This window comes from Pipistrellus kuhlii, unplaced genomic scaffold (assembly GCF_014108245.1).
Source record: "Pipistrellus kuhlii isolate mPipKuh1 unplaced genomic scaffold, mPipKuh1.p scaffold_m20_p_8, whole genome shotgun sequence".
In the NCBI taxonomy this organism is placed as follows: Eukaryota; Metazoa; Chordata; class Mammalia; order Chiroptera; family Vespertilionidae; genus Pipistrellus; species Pipistrellus kuhlii.
This window is the reverse complement of record NW_023425584.1, coordinates 50,211,846-50,237,119: the sequence shown is the minus strand read 5'-3', so window position 1 is coordinate 50,237,119 and position 25,274 is coordinate 50,211,846. Positions and strand designations below refer to the sequence as shown.

The following is a 25,274-nucleotide window of genomic DNA, read 5'->3' as shown; positions in this document are numbered from 1 at the left end:
CTTAAACTGGGCTTCTTTTGTTGCTCTCTTTCTAACTCTTTAAATTATTTTTTTCCAATAGGCTTGTAGAGCTGTGACCTTCTCTCTTAAGACTGCTTTTGCTGGCTCCCATAGATTTTGGATTGTTGTGTTTTCATTGTTGTTTGTTGCAATGATGTTTTTTTATTTCTTCTTTGATCTCTCTGGTAACCCAGTCATTGTTTAATAGCATGCTATTTAGTCTCCATGTGTTTGATTTCTTTGAATTGTTTTTATTGTAATTGATTTCCAGTTTTATGCCACTGTGATCTGAGAAGGTGCTTGATAGGATTTCTGTCTTCTTGAATTTGAAGAAACTTTGCCTATGACCCAACATCTGGTCTATCTTTGAAAATGACCCATATGCACTTGAGAAGAATGTATATTCTATGGCTTTGAGGAAGAAGATAATGTGGAATTGAAAGAAAGAAAAATAAAATAAAAGAGGAGCCCCTCTCTCTTTCTCTCTCTCTCTCTCTCTCTCTCTCTCTCTCTCTCTCTCTCTCTCTCTATATATATATATATATATATATATATATATATATATATATATATATATATATATATGAAAATAGGAAAAAAATTCTTTTAAAACACTGTGTTATGCAAGAGATTAAACTGACTTGAATCAACCAGTATATATATGTTTTAACTAATCCTTGTAATAAACCTCTGAAGTAATGCTGTTATTATCTCTTATTTTATAAATGATAAAACAGCATAAGAAGGCCCAGCTGGCTTGGCTCGGTGCTTGAGCATTGTCCTATGAACTAGAGGTTGCTGGTTCAATTCCTGGTTAGGGCACATGCTGAGTTTGAGGACTCGAACCTCAGTGAGAGGTATGTGCAGCTGATCAGTGATTCTCTTTCATCATTGATGTCTTTAACTCTCTCTCCCTCTCCCTTCCTCTCTCTGAAATGAACAAAAACATATTAAAAAATAAACAAACAAACAAACAAACAAAGAAAAACAGCACAAGGAGGATATAGCCCAGAGTTAAAGCTAGAATTCAGATCTAGGTAATTTATCTCTTAATCTTTAATCTATGCTTTTTATTCACATTCATTAGATTTCTATAGAATGTGTGATAGGATTTATTATTGGCATACACAGCAGCTTTATTTTGTACTATTTAATTTTATACTTTATCTAGTACAGTTTTTTATTTTTTATTTTTCCTTGCTTTGTAATATTGTAATATAATAAACTGCTAGAGGCCCGGTGCACGAAATTCATACACGGGAAGGGTCCCTAGGTCTGGCCTGCAATCAGGGCCCATCTGTGCTCCGACCGGGAGTGGGGGGGAGGCGTCCCCCCACACTCTCCCCCCCCTGGCTTTTACCTGCATTGGCCTGGTACCGCCCACTTGCTGGCCCCACCCTCCCCTCCACCATCGCCAGTCCCTCCCTCTGCAGGGCGATTGGCAGGATGACCAGGGATCTCCTGCCAGCACACACCTTAGCTGGCCTGGCACTGCCTGCTTGCCGGCCTCACTTCTGTCCTCCCCACCCCCTGCCACCATTGCCGGTTGGGGCCTGTGGGCTGGGGGCTGTTCCTGCATTGAGCATCTGCCTCCTGGTGGTCACTGTGCATTATAGTGACCAGTTGTTCCGCTGGTCATTCTGCCATTCAGTCAATTAGGGTTTTATATAGATTAATGATAATAAAATATATACATATAAAAAGCCAGTAACCGAAATGCTGTAATGACCAGAACGACTGGTTGCTATGACACCCACTGCAGTCAGCAAACCAGTCCAATCATGGTGGGGCCAGCAGCCAATCTCCCTCGGTCCCTTCCCCCTGCCAGCACCATTCTTAATGGGCCCCCACCGTTGCAATCAGCCTGCAGCCCCTCCCCCTGGCCAGCCCCACCCCTGATTGCACCCCTTACCCCAGTTAGGATGGGGCAGACTGGCCAACCTCCCATTGTCTCCTCCTCCTGACAGGCCCGGCCCTGATCTGCCCTAATCAGGGCCAGACCACAGGACCCCACCCGTGCACGAATTCATGCACTGGGCCTCTAGTCTTACCTAATAATAGACAAACATATAAATTGGTCATACCTCTGCTACGCCCACAGACAATCAGAGTGAGTATGCAAATTAGAAGGCCGAAGATGGTGGCCACCCAGCTGCTCCAGGCACAGAGTGGCCAGGTGGGACAGGATGCCTGCTATGAGAGGGAGGGTGTGTGTGTGTGTGTGTGTGAAGGGAAATACAGGATTGGAGTGCTACAGTGAAGACAAGACTGCAGACTCTGGAGTCTGCAGCGTAGATGAAGATGAGAGACTCCGGCGGAATCTGCAGCAAAGACAAAACGGCAGACTAGCTGAAGCGAAGGCCTGGGTCCTGGGTGCTGGAGGAAAACCCAAGCTGGAAGCCAAGGGAAGGAAGGCCTATTGCATGAATCTCTTCATGCAATGGGCCTCTAGTATTTAAATAAAATCCAAGTTTTTCCAAATAATGTTATTGTTACCTTAGTTTTTAGTGGAGAAAATAGATTTGTTCAAGTACTGCACATGACGGTCTCTTTTAAGAGAGAAAGCATATATTTTTAATTCTTAGTAGGCTTATTTTCACAGAAAAAGAATTCCCTTTCTTTATACCACAAAACCCAATTGATTGAGGCATGTTCATGTTTAATATATTTCTAACTATATTGCTCTTAAATCGTAAATAATACTCTACAAGATGAAGCATATTTTTTTTCTAGACAGCTTGTATTCTAAAGGTTATCTGTATTCAGCCTTGAATTTATGTTGTGCATTCTTTAATAATATATCTGAACTTTATCTACTCTAGCTACTTCCTCCTGCAAAGAAGAGATGTTGTCATGTATTTAATATACCATTTGTGGTTGCAAAGTAGCTGACTTGTTTTATTATCAAGGGATTGATGACAGTGTAGATCTACAATAAAATGCTCATCTTCTTAGTTCATTGCATGATTATCTTTGGAGTGGGACGTTCTTGATATCTTCACTTTTTGATTTATGTAGAGGTTCCTTGAATGTCATGATATCTTTTATTAGGTGTATATCTTAACATTATTTTTTGATCTTATAGCTATAAACAGGAAGTTGATTAAAACATTGTATGTATAAAACATTGGACTCTGTTTTGTAAATATAGTGTATATATGGGTACATACCATTCATTACCTTCTTTTTTGTTATAAGATTTGTCTATCAAAGTTTAGTTTACTAATGTGATATATCTGTAAAACATGTCAAGATTATCAGTAATAACTAATTTTTGGGAATCTATGTAAGTTAAAATCCACTTAAATAAGAATATCTTAATGTCCTTTTAGCTGATGCTGCTTTGCATTTCAGTTACTATACAGTAGAAATCACTTCTTATTAGTTGTGATCTTATTTGAATTAATAAAAAAAACTTTTTTAAGTAAAGGCCATATGAGCACTTAATTCTTAATAAAGCAATGTATATATATTTTTCTTTTAGATGAATTAAACTGCATATTAGCAAACAAAATATTTTTCAATAGAATAGAGAACTTTTTTTGGTCAGGTAAATACTTTGAAATTAAAAAAAATTAAACACTTCTAAAACACCGCTTATTTCCTAATTAAGATTTGGGAGCTTGTATTTGTCTAAGAATATGTCCCATTTCTTCTAGGTTGCCCATTTTGTTGGAATAGAGCTGTTCATAGTATTTTTTTTTTTCATAGTCCTTTGTATTTCTGTGGGATCAGTTGTTACTTCACCTCTTGCTGATTTTATTTATTTGGGTCCTCTCTCTTTGCTTCTTGGTGAACCTGGCTAAAGGTTGGTTTTGTTGATCTTTTTATTGTTTTTATGGTCTCTATTTTGTTTATTTCCGCTCTGATCTTTATTATTTCTTTCCTTCTGCTAATGCTGGGATTTTTTCTCTTGCTATCTTTCTACCTCTGTGAGTTGTAGGGTTAGATTACTCACTACCATTTTTTTTTTAAAGTAGGTCTGTAGAGCTATGAACTTCACTCTCAAGACAGCTTTCACTTTGTCCCATAGATTTTGGATTGTTATGTTTTCATTGTAGTTTGTTGACATGATGATTTTTATTTCTTCTTGGATTTCTTTGGTAACCCAATCATTGTTAAATAACATGCTATTTAGCCTTCAAGTGTTTGATTTTTTTTTCATTCTAGTTGATTTCTAATTTTATGCCACTGTTATCTGAGAAGATGCTTGATATGATTTCCATCTTTTTGAATTTCAAAAGACTTTGCCTGTGCCCCAGTATATGGTCTATCTTTGAAAATGTCTCATGTGCACTTCAGAAGAATGTGTATTCTGTGGCTTTGTGATGAAATATTCTGAATCAATTAATTCCATCTGATCGAGTGAGTCATTTAGGATTGATGTTTCTTTGCTGATTTTTTTAGAGGATTTATTCATTGGTGTTAGTGGGGTATTAAAGTCCCCTGCTATGACTGTATTGCTGTCAAACTCTCCCTTGATACCTTTCAGAAGATTTTTTTTTAATGTATTTGGATGCTCCTGTATTGGGTGCTTATATGTTTAACAGAGTTATATGTTCTGGTTGAATTGCTCCTTTTATTATGTAGTAGCCTTCCTTATCTTTTGTTATGAACTTCACTTTGTGGTCTAATTTGTCAGATATAAGTATTGCTACACAAGCTTTTTTTTCTTCTTTTTTTTTCTATTTGTATTTGCCTGAAAAACCTTTTTCCATCCCTTCACTGTCAGTCTGTGTGAGTCCTTTTTCTGATGTGAGTCTCCTGTAGACAACAGATACATGGGTCATGTTTTCTTATCCATTCAGCTATCCTGTGTCTTTTGATTGGGGCATTTAATCCATTTACATTTAAAGTTATTATTAATAGGTATTTGTTTGTCAACATTTTTATTCTTTACTCTTATGTTTCTTCTTTGCTTCTTATTTCTTCTTTTTACAGCAGACCTTTTAGTGTTTCTTGCATTGCTGGTTTGGTGGTAATGAACTCCCTTAGTTCTTTTTTTGTTTGTGAGCTCCTGATTTCACCCTCAGCTTTGATTGATAGCCTTGCTGGGTACAGTATTCTTAGATTCAGACCCTTCTTTTGCATGACTTTGTGTATTTCATTCCGTTCCCTTCTGGCCTGATGTATTTCTGTTGAGAAATCTGTTGGTAATCTGATGAGGGATTCCTGGTAGGTAACTTTCTGTCTCTCTCAGGCAGCCTTTAATACTCTATTACATTTTTATTGATTTTTTTTTTTGTGTGTGTGTGTCTGTGTGTGTGTGTGTGTGTGTGTGTGTGTGTGTGTGTGTGTGTGTGAGAGAGAGAGAGAGAGAGAGAGAGAGAGAGAGAGATATGAAACATCAGCTGCCTCTTGCACGCTCCTTACTGGCGACCTATCCTGTAACCTATGCATGTGCCCTGACTAGAATTCAATAGGTAGCCTTTTGGTGCACAGGATAATGCCCAACCAACTGACCCCCACTTTTGAGGGCTACCACATAGTGTTTTTGAAATACACATTCATTTACTTGTTCACTGATAGGACCCACTCATGAACTTAGAAATAAAAGGATTCTTTAAGAAAAATCTAACATTAAAATAATATATTGTGACCAATTTGCCATTCATGCAAGTTTTCTGAAAACATGATTTGTAGTAGCTGTGTTATTTCCCAATATAAATACGAAACAATTAATTTACCATTCTTTATTTTTAGATAACTTAAATTTTGTGTATTTTACTCTTACAAATAAAGGTTTAAAGAATATCAGTTTTCATAAATCTTTATTTGAATTTCTAAATTTTTAGGTAAGCTATTCATATAAGTGAAAATTTGGGACCAGAAGAGTATGAGCTCTTTTGAGTATCTTAATACACAGAATTTCTTTTTAAATCTTTTCATGTGATACTCTTTTCACATTCACTGCACTATTGCTATAATTAGATACTTTCGATTTGATAAATATAGCATGCATTATTTCTACTCCTAGTGAGCATGAACACTTGTTAATTATGATCAACTAGGGACCCTACCAGTGCACGAATTTTGTGCACTGGGCCTCTAGTATACATACAACTTCTTTGGTTATTCTCTCCCCACCCTCCTTCCCTTTCCCTCTGAGAATTATCAGTCTGTTCCATCCTTCTATGTTCTGGGTCTATTTTGTTCACTCGTTTATTTTGTTTATTACATTCCACATATAAGTGAGTTTATGTGATACTTAATTTTCTCTGACTATATAATGTCGCTTAGCACAATACTTTCCAGGTCTCTAACACCACTACTGTTCACTTCCCCTGGAAACAATCCTGAGATTACCAGTGACCTCAGTGTAACCAAACCCAGTACTCTTCTATCTTTGTTTTCCTTTTAATAAACCTCTTCTCCATATCTAATGCTATTGGCTACTCTCTCCTATCTTGACCTTTTATTGGAATCCTATTCTCTCTTTACCAATCACTTTATTATTCCTTTTATGCTCTTTTTATCACATTCTCCATAGTGCCTGGAACATTGCCTTACACATAGTAGGTGCTCAGTTAATAATTGTTCAATAAGTGGATGCTAATTACAGCCTACACATTTTAATTCTTTTTCTGTTTCTGATTAAAAGTGGGAATGCTACTTCTCTATGGAAGTATAAAGAATTAAATTAAGTGAGAAAGGCCAAGGCAGAACTATTTTCTACTCTCTGATCAGCAAGACTGAGTGTTTATAAAAGTATTTCAAATGGCCATGATTGATGGCTTTCAAATTACAGCTTTGAGTTCATCAATCCAAAATTTGCTGATTGGACTTGAAATGAAAGAATAGGCATTTTAAACTATAAAATACACAATAGAACACTTTACATTAAAAAATTGTAAGAAACATTGTTGGCTACAATGTTTGAGCTTCTTTGTGGTAATTAGCAAGAGTTATTTTATAGCAGGAACATGGAGCTAGAAAGATGTTCAGGTTCTAGGCTCCGTAATTTATCATGGCAAAGTCTTAGGAAGAACTTACTGAACCTCTCTTAGTCATAGTTTCTCTTCTGTAAAATGGATATAATTGAACCTTAACTGAAGGTGTTTTGTGGAGAGTAAAATTTTATATAATGTGGGTTAAAACACATTGTAAAACTATCCTAGTGACTGTTGTTATTGTTTTTGTGACTAGTCTTATACAATAGAATTGAAAGACCATGCATAGCCAAGTCAGTATCTTCATTTAAGAAATTTAATCTAAATTAGCTTTTCAGAAGAAAGGTATATTCATTAATTATTTGAGTTTAGATACATTTATGTTCTGAATAAACTTGTTATTTTGTAGACTATAACTTAAATTAGGAAACACACGATTTCTGCTATTGTTGCCCATTATTTTTAGTTAGGTTATTTTTCTTGATTTCTATTGAATACAGGTGGGGAATACAATTTCTTGTAAGAACTCTTATTTGTACATTCTATTTTGGAAATGAATTTTCTAGTGTTCTATTTTCTAAAGTATGTTTTACTAAAAGCTACTCAAGGATGAAATATTTGAGATATCATTTGTGAGATCATTATAGGTAGCATCTGACTGATAGTATTTTTTTCTTTACCTCAAACTATGAGATACAACTTGAAAATTCAGGTAGTTTACCAATTCTGCTATGTACTGTTAACTTTTCTTAATTAAATGTTTTTATTTAAGTCATGGAAACCATTTCATCTGATTTTATAACATAACTGCAGTTTATGTATTTGTTTCATGATTTCTTCCATCAAAACATGAAGAAGTGAATTATTGAAAAGTAAAAATAAATTTGTTTGCTTTCTGTCAGAGTTCATATCCACAGCCAACCTTGATAGAAGATCAGAATGATTTAGACAAGTTTGCTTTGGAGATTCATAACATATGCTTGCTGGACAGAATTGAGTTATCTCTGCTCTGGAGAGTAAGTTATTATAGCAGGAGCTGACAGAGATGAAGATAACTGAGGGAAATTCAATTACCTTTTAGTGTTTTCTTTCTAATAGGATTCTTAATGTGAAAAAGATCCTTAGGTGATGCGCTTCTGTTACTTGGGAGATCTGCCTTGATACCTGTTTCAAGAATACCATGAACTTTAGTTCCGGGCCTTCATTAAGTATGAAATAGGCCTCTCACTGTTATGAGTAGTTTTGATTGAAAGGTCTTATTTTTACTTGATGTCATTGGCTGTCTATATAATCACTAACTGCCCTCTGTGGTTTTCTTTAACAAGGCATATATTATTTTAATACATTGGGAGTTATTTTTCTTTTCCTTTTGAGTGATCTTTCTGGAAGTATGTTTTAGCTTCTGTGTTGATATATTTATATTCTTCTAATTATCATATATCAAACTGGATAACCATGTTAAATGCTGCTAGAATCCCCCAGTTTCCATTTTTACTTTGCTTTTTCTATTTGTCAGACTATTTGATGGTTTTACTTTCTAACCCCCTTTTACTTATACTACTTCCGGGCTTCTCTCCTTTCCTTTTCATCTTTAATCCTGGAACAAATAAATTAAAAATGTTCTTTTGACTGTCATTAAGGACCTAATTATACTACCCAGTGGCTCTTTTTTCATTCCTCATCTCCTTTGATCTCTGCATCATTGGACATTGATGATCAACCCCTCCATTAAGAAATTCTTTTTCTGCTTGGCTTTCTTACCCACTGTTTTTCTGATTAGCTTTTTACTTTTTATGGTTCTCTTTGTAGTTTCATTTCTCATTTTTTATTTCTTTAAAAAATTTTTAAAATATATATTTTATTGATTACAAGAGGAAGGGAGAGGGAGAGAGAGAGAGAAAAATATCAATGATGAGAGAGAATCATTGATTGGCTGCCTCTTGCATGCTCCCTCATGGGGATTGAGCCTGCAACCCAGATATGTGCCCTTGACTGGAATCAAACCAGGGATCTTTCAGTCCACAGATCGACACTCTATCCACTGAGCCAAACCAGCTAAGGCTTATTTCTTATTTCTTTTACCAAAAGTATGTGTTTTTGTTAGAATACCTTATTGGTACTCTTAAATTTTTGCATTACTTAGATAATTTAGCATTATCTAAAAATGTGAAAAAGATCCTTAGGTGATGGAAGACAATACATATTTTTAAATTAAATTTTTTTTTCTTTATTGATTAAGGTATTACATATGTGTCCTTATCCCCACATTGCCTCCCAGCCTCATATCCTCACCTCCCTGGTGTCTATGTCCATTGGTTACACTTATATGCATACATATAAGTCCTTGGGTTGATCTCTCCCCCTTATCCCATCACTCCCCGACCTTCCCTCTGAGGTATATTTTTAATGGGCACTTTTTCTAGTTCCTGTCTTTAGTAGAGATGCTTTGGTGTTTCCACAATAATTATGATACAGTTTTTGAGCTAAAGTAGGGATAGTATATCTGTTTATGAAATATTCACTTAGTTCTGTTTGTTGAGTTATTTTCTTTCTAATTAATAATTTCGTTCAATTTTGTCATCTTTTAATGAAACAGAGTTTATGTGTGTGCATGTGTGTGTGTGTGTGTATATGTATGTATGTATGTATGTATGTATATATCTCTATATATAAAAGCCAAGAGACCATAACGATGGAACAACCGGTTGCTATGATGCTCACTGCAGTGGCCAACTGGCCCAAGTGGTCCCCCTCAACCTCTCCTGGTACCCCCTGGCTGGCCTGCCCCCAATCGCCTCCCCCCACCTTAATTGGGGGCAGGGCCAGCCAACCTTCCACATCCCCCTGCCAGCCTAGCCCCAATAGTCCCTCATCCAGGTGGGCTGTCTGAACCCCACCCATGCATGAATTTGTGCACCGGTCCTCTAATAATATATATACACACATATTTTATTGCTTTCAGAAAGGAAGGGAGTGGTATAGAAATACCAATAATGAGTGAGAATTATTGATTGGCTGCTTCCTGCATGCCCCTCCCAGGGTCCAGCCCACAACCTGGGCATGTGCCCTGACCAGGAATCGAACCATGACCTCCTGGGTCATAGGTTGACACTCAACCACTGAGCCATGCCATCCGGGCAATTAATTGATTTAAAAAAAAAAGTATTTATTGAATTTAGAGAGAGATGAAGTGAAAGAGAGAGAGAGATCACTTGGTTGTTCCACTTATGATGTGCCCTAAGTAGAACAGCTTCACTTTTGTCTTTTTTGTATTTTTTAGGCTTAATTTGCTCTAGAACCTACTTGACCATCTTTCTGGTGATTCAGGGTATCTGTAGAGCTCTCTTTCAACACTGTATTTCAAACGAATCAGTGTTTTCCTGTCAGCCATTTTCACTTTCAACTTTGGCACCTGTACATAGGAATTGGAAATATGAGGGTGTGAATGATATTAGCCTTGGTCTCTAACAACACCTCTTTGCTCTTGATGATCTTTCTTAATTCTTCCCTTGCCTCCCTTTTGAGTCTCATCCTTTTGCTTTCTTGGCTGCAGTCTCCATTTGAATTGATGACAGAATCAAGCAAGGTAAGCAACCTCTATAAAAACTTAAGTGTCTTCATTGTCTATGCTATAGTTGTATATTTTTTTTCTGTAATGATCAAATGCAGTCCTTCTTTAGCACTTTCTTCTTTCACTTTCACCAGAAGTCATTTCATATTATTGTTTCTTTTTGCCAGTAAGATAGTGTCATCTGCATATCTTAAGTTACTGATATTTCTTCCACCAGTTTTCACTCTTCCTTCCTGAGTCTAGCCCATTTTTTTATATGTTAAGTTTTTTGGTACAAATTAAATAAAATGCACCCTTTTCTGACACCTTACCCTGCGGGAAATTATTCTGTCCTGATAGTGCCTTCCTGTCCACAATACAGGTTATGCATCAGGACAACCAAGTGCTGAGGCACTCCCATTTCTTTCCGTGGGACTCATAGCTTCTCATGATTGACACAGTCAAAGGTTTTACTGTGGTCTGTAAAACATAGATTAACCCCTTTTGAAATTATTATTATTATTATTATTATTTTAATCCTCACCCATGGATAATTTTTCATTGGTTTTTAAGGAGAGTGGGAGAGAGAGGGAAAGACAGAGAGAAACATCAATGTGAGAGAAACGCATTGATTGGTTGCCTCCTGCACAAGCCCCAACCAGGGCTTGGGAAGGGGAGGAGCTTGCAACCAAGGTACATGCCCTTGCCCGTAATTGAACCTGGAACCCTTTCGTCCACAGGCCAATGCTCTGTCCGCTGAGTCAAACCGGCTAGGGCTTGACATTATTTGAAGTCTCAGTGCCCAAGCAGTGTTTACAGTTAAGTCTCAAGTGCCTCTCTTCCTTTTCTGAATCCAGCTTGAACAGCTGACATTTACTGCTTTTCATGTAATAGAGAAGCCTTTGTTGCCTCACTTGAGCATCGCTTTTCTTGCCATTTCCCTCCATTGTCTCACCTTAAAACCAGGGTGATAACGGTACCTCCTACAGTAATTTTCTGAAGAATAAATGGGATTTGACAAAGTGCCTGCTACTCTAACTGCATATTAAGTGTTCAGTAATGCATCTATTATTGTTTCTATAAAATAGAGAGCATTCATTTTTTTCTATTCTAAGTAATCTCTGACAATTTCCAAAGAATGCTTCTATGTCACACAGGTCATCTGGGACTCTTGTCTCTGCCACAGGGCTTACATAGACCACTGCATGTCAGAGAAGCTACTTCTTGCAAGTGGCTTTTCAGCAATGGTAGAAGGTAATCACAAAGGAAAATAAAACTCGGTACTGGATGTGGCATCTCCTGGAATTTATAGATTGTGATTCTGATGGGAGGATTTTGCTTGACCCTTTCTTGAACTCTTTCTCTGTTGCTTTGGTACTTTTGCCGTGTTGCAGGGGCTAGTTCATCTTGCTTCTTTGACCACTTTTATTCTTGCTATAGCCCAGGTCCACCTGTCTCCAGTTTTAGAAAAGAAGATTGGTTCTTTCTTAGTCCAAGCTTTGCCTTTTTCAGATTCATTGACAATGGAGCCATCAAATTATAGTGAAGGGAAATTCTGATCCAAAACTACCATATATGTGCTGGTATATGCTCTTCACCTGGGTAATGCAATGATAATGCTTTTCGGTATATTTCCAGTGTCTGCCATATTCATTCTGGAATGCACTGTTTTTAGTGATTCTTCTAGAATGTGTTACAACTCATCTCACTTTCTATTATAGCTTCTTGATTATGGCCAGATTAAAAGCTGTGCTCAGCCCTAGCTGGTTTGGCTTAGTGTTAAATGTTTTTCATAAATCTTTGAGGAACATTTTTTTTTTAATGAAGGAAATGGGTAAAAATATTTTAGGCACCCAAAGAAAATATAAACAAGCACATATCAGAATATTTAAAAAGAAAGGCTCTAGTAATCACATATTATATGTCTTATTCTGTTACTGTTATCTGTGCTTTTTAAAAAGGTTTTTATTTGAGTTTGTTCTCAGTTTTTTATTTTTGCCTAATATGCTATTTTTATTTTTAATCTTGAAAGAGCTTTTGTTATTGGTGAACAGTTATTTAATCTTTAATTCCTGTGTGTAACCCTCTCTGATTCTAAATAGTTCTTTCTGACTTCTTCCAAGTACACATTATATTTCTCTTTTTGCAGTATCTTATATTGTAATTATTGTTATTCCTGTCTTTCTACACTGAGTGGTGGAAGAAATGGACTGTTTGCTGTGTAGTTTAACTTCTTGACTAAGCCTACCATAAATGTAGGTGTTACTATTATATGTGTGAAGCAGGCTAGTTTCATGTCTATTCTTACCTGATACTTCTGAAAAGCTTATTATGTCTGATATATGATGTACTAAGCACATGTTTTTGAAGAAATCAGCTTGTATTATTTACCTGAGGATTTTATGGTGTGTTTATTGTTAATAAATAACTAATGAAATAGTAAAAACATAATATTATGTATGTATTTGATACACAAGTAGAAACTATAGCCTTCTTAAAGTTGTCTGGCTTTTATAATTATCTAAAAACATTTTAGGACATTTTAAGGCATTTTAAAATAGTTTACAGTAAAAAATTAGAACCTATTCTTCAAATTATTTAAAAATATTGTTTAAAGACTGCAGTTTATAAAGATAAACCACCCAACACATTGCATCCATCCATTAAAACAGTAAGAAATGGAAGAGATACTTTGATAAGTGTTCTGCCTGTTTTAACCTTGAATGCTATTATCGGGTGGGATGATGCTATATCTGTTTCATTGGCTTCGGCTTTTTCATGCTGAGAGAAATCAATACTTTGAGTTGTTGGATGACACAGAAATCACTTCAGAATTAAAGGTGGCTGTCACACAATGTCATTGGTTGACTTTCGTTGCTATAGAGGTTTTTAAGCTTTCATTTTTCTAAGTCTGCTTTTCAAGAGTCTTTGTAAGATTTCTGTGGATAACTCTTTTTTCCTTCAAATTTGACTGTAAGTCTTAGTTAAAAGGATCAAGTGCAAAAACCTCCAAAAGTGAAATATTTAAAAGTTGTTTAATTTTCTGCCCCTTAGGTGATTTCCGTTTTAAATGCTTTCCAATGAGACAAGTAATTTGTAGTATGACTTTCAGATAAATTGGGAAGTAAGGTAGTACACTTAAGTGTTTATTATAAAGTATGTTTAGTTAACTAACTCTGTTTGTAGCCATGAGAAAGAAAGAAGGTAGAAATATATCTCCTGAGATGGAATGATGTGTAGTTTGATTCCATTTACTCTACAAAGGAACTGCATTTTACTTTATTAACAGTGGACATCCACCACCTTCATTCCCTTAATTTCTGTAGAAAATTATTGGCTAACCTGAGAGGAGGTAGAAAAGAGCACTTTATTTTATAATGAGTGTTCCAAAATGTATACATACACTTTGAAAAATTATAAAGGCAGTGTTTATTGAAATACATTTCATTTTCAGAATTGAGCTATCAGTGGTTTGAGCATATACTTATTTTGGGACATACCCTATATAATTGCTTAATGATTTTTTTAAAAAACCTTTATTGTTGAAAATATTACATATGTCCCCTTTCTCCCCTCATTGACTCCCTTCAGTCCCCTCTGCCCCCCTATCCTGCCTCAGGTCTTAAACACCTATTGTCTGTGTTTGTGTGCTGTGCGTATAGCATGCAAGTTCTTTGGTTGATCTCTTTCCACCCACAACCTCAGAGGGATGATGTTGTAATTTTAGTTCAACATCATGGTCATGAAATTTATTCAGGCTGCTACATTTTCCTATTTTTAAAATTTGTTATTTTTCATTTAAAATATAATTTTATTGATTTTAGAGAGGAGGGGAGAGGGAGAGAGAGATTGAAATATCAATGATAGAGAATCATTGATCTGCTGCCTCCTGCACACCCCCTAACTGGGGATTGAGCTGGCAACCCAGGCATGTGTCCTTAACCTGAAATCAACCTAGGACCCTTCAATGCTCACAGTGTCTATTGAGCCTAACCAGCTATAGCACATTTTCCTATTTTATTTTCAGTGCTGTATACTTTACCATTACATGAGTAGACCATAAGCTTTTCATAATTTCTTCTATTGATAGGTAATTAGATTGTTTTCTGTTTTTAACTATTATGAATAATTCTGCTTTGGCTATTTTATAAGCTTTTTGGTATACCTGCTCATGCCTTTTGGTAGGGTGGAATTACTTGACGTAAAGTATTCATGTTTTTATTTTTATAGATATTGCTTCACTGTTTTTGCAAAAGTGAAGCAATGTTCCCATTAATTCACATTTTCATAAAAATTGATAAGTGATTTTTATTTTAGCATTTTATTAGTTCTGTAGTAGTACCTCATTGTGCTTTTATTTTTTATTTTATTTACATACTAGAGGCCTGATGCATGAAATTTGTGCTGGGGGGGTATCCCTCAGCCCGCCCTGAACCTTCCTGCAATCCAGAACCACTGGCTCCCTAACTGCTCACCTGCCTGCCTGGATAATGGCTCTAACTGCTCTCCCTTGCTGGCCTGGTCCCTTTAACTGCCTATCTGCTCTCTCCTCCTTGCCTGATTGCCCTAACTCCTTATCTGCTCTCCCCTCCTGGCCTGATCACCCTACCTGCCTGTCTGCTCTCCCTTCTTCTCTATGCCCTTTGGACCCCTAGCTGAAGTGTGCTGAGAAGCTCTCCACCAGGGCCCCACTCCCATCCTGATTGGTCGTTATATGATGGCATCCCAGCCAATTTTCATATTCCTCTGTTATTAGTATAGATTAAGCTATACATTATTTCTCCTGTTTGTGATTTCTATCATCTCAGAGAATTCCTTTGTAATTCATTGTGATAACTTCTTCCACACATCCTGTACATAGACCCAACCCAAGGCAACTGCCTATCTGATTTCTGTTGTTATAATTTCACGTAATATACACTTTCACATAAGTGGAATTATATAGTAGGTACTCTAATGTCTGGATTCTTTTGGTTAGCATAAAGTTTTTGATATTCATCCACATTGTGTGTGTATCTCTCAGTTGTCTCTTCATTGCTGAGTTGTAATACTTTGTTTATTTCCTTGTCTATAGGTGGATTTGGAGTCATTTCCAGTGTTTGGCTTTATGACTAAAAGAACTAGGGGCATTTTCATATAATATATTTTGTGTAAATATGATCTTTTGAGGAAATATCTAGGAGTGAAAATGCTAGGTGCTATTGTAACTATATAGAGGGTGCCCCCAAAAATGTACACTTTTCAGTAGATTCTATAACATTTTGAAAATAAAATGTATTTTAATAAACATCATCTTGACAGTTATTCAAAGTGTGTATACATTTTTGGTGACATCCTGTATTTAAACATATAAGAAACTGCCAAATAATTTTCTAAAGTAGTTATGAATTTTATACTCTAGCCAGCTAGGTGGATATGACAGTTCCATTTGCTCTATATCCTTGCCAATGTTTGGCATTGTTGATCTTTTTAATTACGGCCCTTTTAGTGGATAAATAGTGATGGCTTATTGTGGTTTTTATTTCAGTTTTTTTTCTTGTATACTTATTAGTCATTTGTATACTCTTTATGAAGTGTGTTCAAATCCTTTGCCCTTTTTTGGTTCCATATAAATTTTTGGAGTATTTGTTCTATATATGTGAAATATGCTGTTGGTATTTTAATAGGGATTACATTGAATCTGTAGATTGCTTTCGGTAATATGAAAATTTAAATGATGTTAGCCTACCAACCCATGAAATGGTATATTCTTCCATTTGTTTATATCTTCCTCTATCTTACACATTTTTTCTTTAACTGTTGCTTTAGTCAACTCCCACAAATATTTCTAACTTTGTTTGTGGTTTCATCTTTGACCCATAAGTTATTTCAATATGAATTATTTAATTTCCAATTAAATATTTGGAACTTTTCAGATATTTTTTCACACTATCTATTCAGATAAAGAATCAAAAGGGACAGACCTTGACCTAGTCAGGTGGCTCAATTACATGGATTGTCTTCCTATAAGGTTTCAGGTTTGATTCCTGATCAGGGTACATGCATACCTAGGTTGCTGGTTTGATCCCTGGTCAAGGTGTGAATGGGAGGTAACAGATTGATGTTTCCTTCTCACATTGATGTTTCACTCTGCCTCCCTTCTTCTCTCCCTCCCTCTCTCTAAAATCAATTGAACCCACCCCCGAAAAACATATCCTCAGGTGAGAATATTAAAATAATCGAAAGGACCTTTAGACTTATATATCTTTTAATCTAATTTTCTCTGCTCTATTAGTTTTTCCTTCAAATTACCATCTTAATTTTTTTAATCCTTACCAAAAGTTATGTTCTTATTTATTTAGAGAGACAGACAGACTTTGATGGTTGCCTCCTGAATGCATCCAGACCCAGAATCAAACCTGCAACTTTTTTAATGTACTGGATGATGCCCTAACCAACTGAGCCACCTGGCCATGACTCAAATTGATATTAGTAGGTAATATGGAGTGAATAATATTGCCAAGATAAATTTCACAAAGCCTTGAGAAAGTGCCATAGTTTCATAATCTATATGAATAAAAGGGTAGTATGCTAATTAGACTGGATAGACCAGATGTCTTCTGCAATGGCTGGTAGGACCGGGGAGGGCTGGCAGCCGCAGTGGCTGCGAGGCTCAGCAGTGGCAGTAACAGCAGGATGATGGGGGTAGCGCCTTCCCCTGACCATCCAGTTGCCTTCCGCAATGGGAAGCCAGAGGCAGCAGCCACAGTGGGGTGATGGGGATGGTGCCTTCCCCTGATCAGCCTGGTCGCCTTCCACTGCGAGAGGACTGCCCAGACTGCAGATTAGGACATCCCCTGAGGGCTCCCAGACTGTGAGAGGGGGCAGGCTGGGCGAGGGATTATCCCCCACTCCCCAGGCACCAGGCCTCTAGTAGGGAATAATAAAGAAAACAGTTTGACCACCAAGAAGGATGATAAGCAAGCTAATAGGAGGAAACTGGAGGAACCTGCTCAATTTGACGTTCACTTATTTCTGAAAATGCAAACTACAAATAGTAAAGTTAGGTGGAGATGTAGCATCTGGAAGGAAAGACTACATGTGATGTTACCTTTATTTCTTCATTTACATTTAAAGAGCCAGAATAAAGTTACAAATGGCCAGTCTAAATTGTTTCTCCCTTTGGTTATTTAAAAAAAAATTTTTTTTTCTCTTTAAGTAAATGAAGTTCTTTTAAGAAGTGGGTTTATTTATGTTATTTTAAATTTCTTAATGCTTTGGTAATAAATCTTAGATTTCTTTAGCAATAATCAAATATATTTGAATTATTAGTTCCCAAGATGCTTGTTTTATTTTTTTATTTTAGATTCAGATATTTTTGCATTCATTGTTATGATGTCATATTACCTAGTTTATGTGTTTCTTAAAACAGAAAAGTTGACATAAAATAAAACTGAATGAAAGTATTAGATCTGCCCTTGGTTTTATTGATAGATGGTACATTTTGGTAGAGTTTCTTAGAACACCTCCAGTTAATCTTTAAATACACACGCACACACACATACACAAATATATAACCCTCCACTAAGTAACATAGATTTGATCTTGAAGCAGATATTTATGATCTGTATGTACTGGACTTTGATATGTCACACATAGAATATTACTGGTTTTTAATAAGGATGTGTTCAAATTACATTTTATAGATATTTTAAAAAATAGATACAAGTTCATTATATCTTTACAAAACATTCGTGTTTGGTTTCCTTTTATCATGTTTTAAGGTCAGATGTGACTCTAATGTTCCACAATGAGACAGAGATTGATAATCAGGAAAGAATAGCCCCTTAATGTGATTTATATCTATAGATTTTATGTCAGATATGAAAAGTTGCTGTTTAAATTGTAAAGGAGGATCCATTAAAGAACACTTTAAACCATTTTACTATTTAGCTTACCTTGGACTCTTTTTTTAGGATTATGCCCTTTCCAGAAAAAACTTTTACAGCTTATCAAATGCTTATAAAATGTTACTTGGCAAAGTTAAACTATTTTAATATGAATAAAAAGGTAGAAATAATAGGCTATTAAATAATGTTCTTCTTTGTGATTTTAGTACCATTTAATATGAAGTCATATGGTATTTCAGGGGAGTATATAAGCCAGTGATTTTTCTATTTTCCATCAATAATTTAAATTTTCTCTTATGTTAGAGAAAGGCAGATTATTGATATAGTAGGGAATGTTGTAGGTATAAAAATTCTGCAAATGTTTACCCTTTTGTCCTACTTGTTTCAGTATATGGTTGGGATAGATTTGATATAACCTCTAAAGTGCTGCCTAGTTCTGGAGTAAATCTCTGAAAGTATCACACAGCAGTTGACATTTTTATCCCATTGAGTAACTCACTATCTTCACTTAAACTACTGTTTCTTTGTTTCTTTCTACCCCTATCTTTTTAGTGTTTCTTAATCATTTTATTTGACCAAATCATATTTTTGACAAGCTGAACTATCCTCTGGTTTGTTTGGCTCAGTCATTAATATAGCATGTGACAATTGCCTTTAATCTCTTATAAATTAATCTAGTTTCTAACATGATTTATTTTCTCCACATGAAGGTTTAAATAAAAGAACTAGTTTCTCTTATCAGTGTACAAAAACTAAGCTCTCAGAGGTCCCAAATCTCCTAATTGTCCAATTTTTAGAGCCATTATAATCCTCTCATTTTACAGATGAGGACAGTTTGACAAAAGAGCTCGAGTTAGTTGCCCAAGTCTGACAGGAGATATTACCAAGGATGATACTTTAAGCAGATTTTTATTTTTCTTCTCTCTCTCTTTTCCCCCCCTTCTCTCTCTCTCTCTCTCTCTCTCTCTCTCTCTCTCTCTCTCTCTCTCTCTCTCCCTCCCTCCCTCTCCCTCTCCCTCTCCCTCTCCCTCTCCCTCTCCCTCTCCCTCTCCCTCTCCCTCTCCCTCTCCCTCTCCCTCTCCCTCTCCCTCTCCCTCTCCCTCTCTCTCTCTCACACACACACACACACACTACATATTCATATATATAGTACTCTGTTTCTTAGTTGCAGTTTTCAATCCTCATTATGTATTTCAGAATTTTTTTTTTACTTGTGTTTTATAATTGGATCAAACTGTCCTGTTTTTTCCCTTCCTGAAAATTTTCTGCTTTGCTTTTGCTTTAAGCTTCTCTTTATTCCCATCCAAAAATGAGTTCTCACAATCTTCCTTTTTCTTTCTTCATAGCATTTTTGAATATTTCTCATTAGTTTTTGCAAGTCTTCCTGTTAAAACGCATTTGTAGCTTCAGTGATTTAATGTGAATGATATACTTTTATTACCACTTTCCTTCTCCCAATCTAGACAGAATGGGAATTCTCCAGGGCAGAGACTATCAAGATAATCCAACCTTTGATCTCCATAGCCAAGTGTTTTACACAGACTAAGAGATTACTTGATTTTTTTTTTTTTTTGCATGTATATAAACACCATGTCTGTTGGGTTGCTTTTGTATTAGGAATACAAAACCTAGTTCATACTGCTACAATGAATGAATGGGATATTATAGGTTCTCATAAAAAGAGACATAGAAAGCCAAAAGATAGGCCAGTCTATGATCCAGAGGTTCATAGGTCCATTCGTAATTAGCTCTGTATTTCTATAATGCTCCTGGCTCTGATCCCTTTGGGTTTGGCTTCATTCTCAGGCTAGCTTCCCTCATAGTGCAGAGAAAGCTTTCAGAACTTCTGGAATTATGGGCTTCCTCTTTTACACCCTAAGAGGAAGGAAGGAAGTACCAATAAAAATCCTGACCTTTTCATGTAATGCACTGGTTAGATCAAGTGCCCTTCCCTGAGCCAATGTTTCAGTGTGGGAGGGATTTTACTCGCATTAGTTAGGAAAAGTAGGGCCCTCTCGTGGCTAGGGCAGTGCTGGGGTTAGTTATGTGGCAACAATCTATGTAGGCATAACTGGTATACCGTAGCAAAGGCAGGTAGCACAATGTATATCACTTAAATAAGTCTGTTATATTTGTTCCAATATCACATTTTTGTTACTTACCATAGGTTGTGTGTACATGTGTATGTGAGCTTGTAATTTGGCAGGGTGGATTTCAATAGACCATATGAGTAGCATCAAGAATCAAGTATACCTTAATCTTTGCTTTTCTGTTTTAAGCAATTAACTAACTAGGTGGTGTAGCATTAACATGATACCAGGAGTATCTGAATTCCAGAAGAAAATAAATAGACATCTTGAAAACTGGTGATTGAGAATATTAAAATTTTTTGGCAAAACTGATTATGTTTTAAGACAGCACTTTACAAACCAATAATATATGAATCTCCTGGGGATCTTATTAAAATTCAGATTCTAATTTAGTAGGTGTGGAATGGGACCTATAATTCTGCATTTTCCCTGAGTTTCTAGGTGACTCTAGTGCTGCTGGTCCATTTTGCAAAGCTAGGGTTTAAAAGGCCTTACTGGTTTTTGTTTGTTTTACATTTTTTTCACAGAGTTAAGAACTAGCCGTTCACTATTGGAAGCCACCCATAGTTTCTTTTCTGGACCTCTGCTGTGGCCTTATACCTGGTCTCTCTTTCTTTTATCCCTACATGGCATCTGTAGTGATCATTTTCATATATAAATTGCAACACTTCCTTGCTTAAAAACTTCTACTAGTATCACATTATATTAGAAGCAAACTGAACTCCTTAGCACAACTGCACAGTACCAAATAATGCAGCTGCCTAACTCATGTTGTTCTTTCTCTTACTCACTTTGCTTGGAGTGCTTTGTAATACTGCTTATAATGTGTGGCCTTACATCTTCCCTTGACTAGCTGCTTTTATATTTCAGGTTTCTGTTAAAATATTGACCACTTCTAAGTGTATTTTATAAATAGATTCAGAGAATAATTTATTGGGGTATTGTACGGATAATATATCACTAAATCTTAGTTAATTCAGTCAATGAGGGATATAAAAGTAACAAAATGTTTGGTTGGTTCAGTTCATATTTAAGATTATTTCATGATGCATTTTAAAGCTTTTTTCCATAGTTTTATAGGATTAATAGATGTTTCTTTTTTTCTGTTCAAGTCACTCTGTGCACAGTATTCTGCAGACAAGCGAGAAGATGAGAAGATGTGTGATCATTTGATAAGAGCAGCTAAATATCGAGACCATGTGACAGCAATTCAACTAATCCAGAAAATTATCAACATTCTCACAGACAAGCATGGAGCCTGGGGAAATTCTGCAGTGAGGTAAAGTGATACCTTTAGGATTTGGCCCCTGATATTATGTAGGAGGCGTAGTTTAGATAAATGGCTTTGGATATGAACAGGGCCAGATGAAGAACTGAGTAATTTAATTTTGTATTTTGCCATCTATGAATTTGAAGCAAAGGGGAAAGAGAAAACCAGTATGGGTGCAGCTATAGATCTTTATAGATATTTCATTTTCCTCAACTACTTCTAAAAAATTATTTACTCATATATTTATTCATTTTTAAGTGAACTGTTAAGTAAAGACGTGAAGTGATTTTATTAGAATTTATATAATTACAATATTTTATTTTAAGCAATATTTCCTATTTTATACTTTTGAATTTTTAACACATACATTTGAAAACATAGTATTGTTGTTTTCTTTTCTTTTTTTTAAAATATATTTTATTGATTTTTTACAGAGAGGAAGGGAGAGAGATAGAGAGCTAGAAACGTCGATGAGAGAGTAACATCGACCAGCTGCCTCCTGCACCCCCCCCACTGGGGATGTGCCCGCAACCAAGGTACATGCCCTTGATCAGAATCGAACCCGGGACCCTTCAGTCCGCAGACTGATGTTCTACCACTGAGCCAAACCGGTTTCGGCTGTGTTGTTTTCTTGATTGAGTTGCAAGTTGTAAGGATATTATGATAAAAATGATTAAAATTTTATTCACTGTATCTACTTTCTTTTAAGATTACCAAATCAAACATGCTATTTTTTTTATTCTGAGTATAGAAACAAAATATTAAATTACCTTCTAGAATAGGGGTGTCGAACTCAATCAGAGAAGGGGCCAAAATCTAAAATCCAGCCTAAATCGCGGGCCGAATGGTTTACTGAACAGTCATAAACTGTCATTGTGATGGAAACGCAGTGGAGTGCAGTGATGACAGCGCAGTGCGGGCCACATTGCAAGGCCTGGCAGGACGGATTTGGCCCGTGGGCCTTGTGTTTGACACATGTGTTCTAGAACTACAGAACTTAGACAAATTGTGAAATTTAGTCGGATTGAAACATTTGATGCTACAAATCTTAGAAATATGCTTTGACTTATTTAAGTAATGTTAATGAAGAAGTTCTATTATTTGCCATTAGAGATATTTTTGAATTCCTCATTTCTGTACAACTTTTGCTAGAAGACGACAAAAAATGAAAATAGTCAATTGCTTACATATTATATAGGTGTAACTGGTTTTCACTTGTATTTTAAACATCTAATGTGTCTTGCAGACTTTGAAGTCTAGCTTTAGAAATTTTCCAGTGAATGGAAAATAATTTTAAATTTTAAAAGCTGAACTTGAAACTATTTGAGTTGAAAACCACTTGTTCTATATATTTTAAAATGAAATTTATTTGGGAAATATTGGTTAATGACATTATATAAATTTTAGGTGTACAATTTTATATAATATATCATTTGTATATTTCATTGTATGCTCACCACCCAAAGTCTAGTCTCTTTCTGTTACCATGTATTTGACTCCCTTTGCCCTTTTTAATCCTTACACCCCCCTTTCCCTCTGGTAACTACCATACTGCTGTCCATGTCTATGAGTTTGTTTTGTTTTGTTTTACTTGTTTGTTGCTTTTTGTTTATTTCACTTAGCACAATACTCTCAATATTCATTCATATTGTCACAAAATGGCAATGTGTGTTTCATCATTTTTATGGCTGAATAATATTCCATTTTATATATATGTACCTCATTTTCTTTATCTAATTATAGGTTGAAGGATACTTAGGTTGTGCCATGTCTTGGCTGTAGTAAATAGTGCTGCAGTGAACATAGGGGATGTTTTTGTTTTTAGTGCAAATATGTAAAACAAAAATATAGAGTATATATAACTCCCGATGTTTATTATGTAGAATACTTAAATAAAATTAATTACATTTTTGGGCATGTTGTTTTTGGTGTTCAAAAAAATGAATGCAGGTCAAGGACTTGTGGCAATAAAACTGAATGGATAAAGGCAGGAACCAGGTTTGTTTGTTTTAGTCCTACTGCAGTTGAAGTCATCTGCAAGAGTAGTCATGGAAATGACATGAATTACTGGGTCAGAGCTCTCAGGGCCTTAGCTTGCAACATCTAAGGATTTGTGTTTGGGGCTGGGAAGTTGTATTGAGAATTTTAGTTTCAGGATACTTTAATGTTTCAGATTTGATGTAGTCACTTGACATCAGGTACTGAATAAATTAGGATATTACTTTGCCATGCACCAATTGGGAACTAATACATATTTGTTTAATTATTTAAAAAGTATTTTTAAACCTAAAATTAATTTTATAATTTAAAAATTAAAAACTTATAGGTAACTTACGATAAGTGTTTCACTTATCCCGTGTGTCCTTGTTATGACATCAAAATTCTTTCTCATGATAGCTATACCTTTGTATAGCATAAGTATATCTGAAAGCATTGTTTCTCTGAATAATTTTGGTATAGTGAAGTATCTTGGAGAACTAAATGGACTGTGAAGTGTAAATATGTAGAGATAATTACTGTTTCTATATCAAAGTTGTTCATAGGCATCAACTCTATTATTCTATACAACTGAAGTAAATTCTGAAATTTTAAAGTTGCCCAAAATCCACAAAACAAAACATTTTACTTTTTCCTCCCAAATGAAAACAGTTGTCAAGGTACTAGATTTTAAATGTCTGTATTTTTAATTAAGAGCAACAACAAAGATCTCAGCGAAAGGAAAATTAATATTAGTGAATCGATATTTTTTTTCTCTCTCTCAATCTCATAACTTACTTAGATTTTATTAGGAACAATATTGTAGCAAAAAAAAGCTCATTGCCATCATGCTAGTATTTTCTTTTGTCAGTATATTTAGTCCTGTGTGACATTCAACTGTTACTTATTTCGAACTCCTGGTTGCTTCTTAATGCCTTTAATACAATTATCTTAAAATTGTCCTTTTCAATATTAATTCCATTTAAAGTGAATTTGTAGATCTTGATGCTCTTTTTTTTTTTTTTTGCGGGGGGCGGGGTAGCTATGGAGGAAAATATGGTTGATAAAATGCATGCTGGCTCACCATTCTTTGACAGTGGTTAACTCTTCTATGATTTCCCTTGTATGAGGCTTGCATAATCAGCTTGTAAATTATGGACATGGTTGTAATAAATGAGACTAACGCAGTGTACTTTGTTCTTCACTTAGCATAATTCTAGAAAACATAAATGGCATTAGAGAGTCATACTGTAGCTGTAATGCATTTAACTATTTCAAGCCTGTTAAAAGAAATATGCACAATGAGCAAAATTCTAGTAAGGAGGATTAAATTATTTTAAGAATAATTTCTTTGTGTTTTATCTAAAGAATGATAGTAGGTTTTTTTTTTCTCATATAAATTCAATCATATTAGAATATTTAGAAATTTCACTTACGGCATTTTTTATTTTGGACCTCCTTTGGAATCCACATAATTTGTTTGTAGCCATGGCTATGTAGGCCTAATACTTTCCCATTAATGTCATTTATTTTGTTTCACTATTGATGGCTTTTCTAATGCCACACGATCAGTGGGCTGCAATGCTGGCAGCTGGCCTGGGATCGGCA

The 25,274-nt window shown here is 35.5% G+C and overlaps 1 protein-coding gene across 6 annotated transcripts in view; it reads left to right on the top strand.

Annotated features, from left to right (window-relative positions):
• Positions 1–25,274, top strand: part of LRBA (LPS responsive beige-like anchor protein) — a 518,726-nt gene that overhangs the window by 193,774 nt on the left and 299,678 nt on the right. For all 6 annotated transcript variants that reach the window (XM_036424850.2, XM_036424848.2, XM_036424851.2 and 3 more), the window contains one exon: positions 21,532–21,698. In XM_036424850.2, the coding sequence (XP_036280743.1) occupies positions 21,532–21,698 (167 nt within the window). The remainder of the gene's footprint in view (positions 1–21,531; positions 21,699–25,274) is intronic.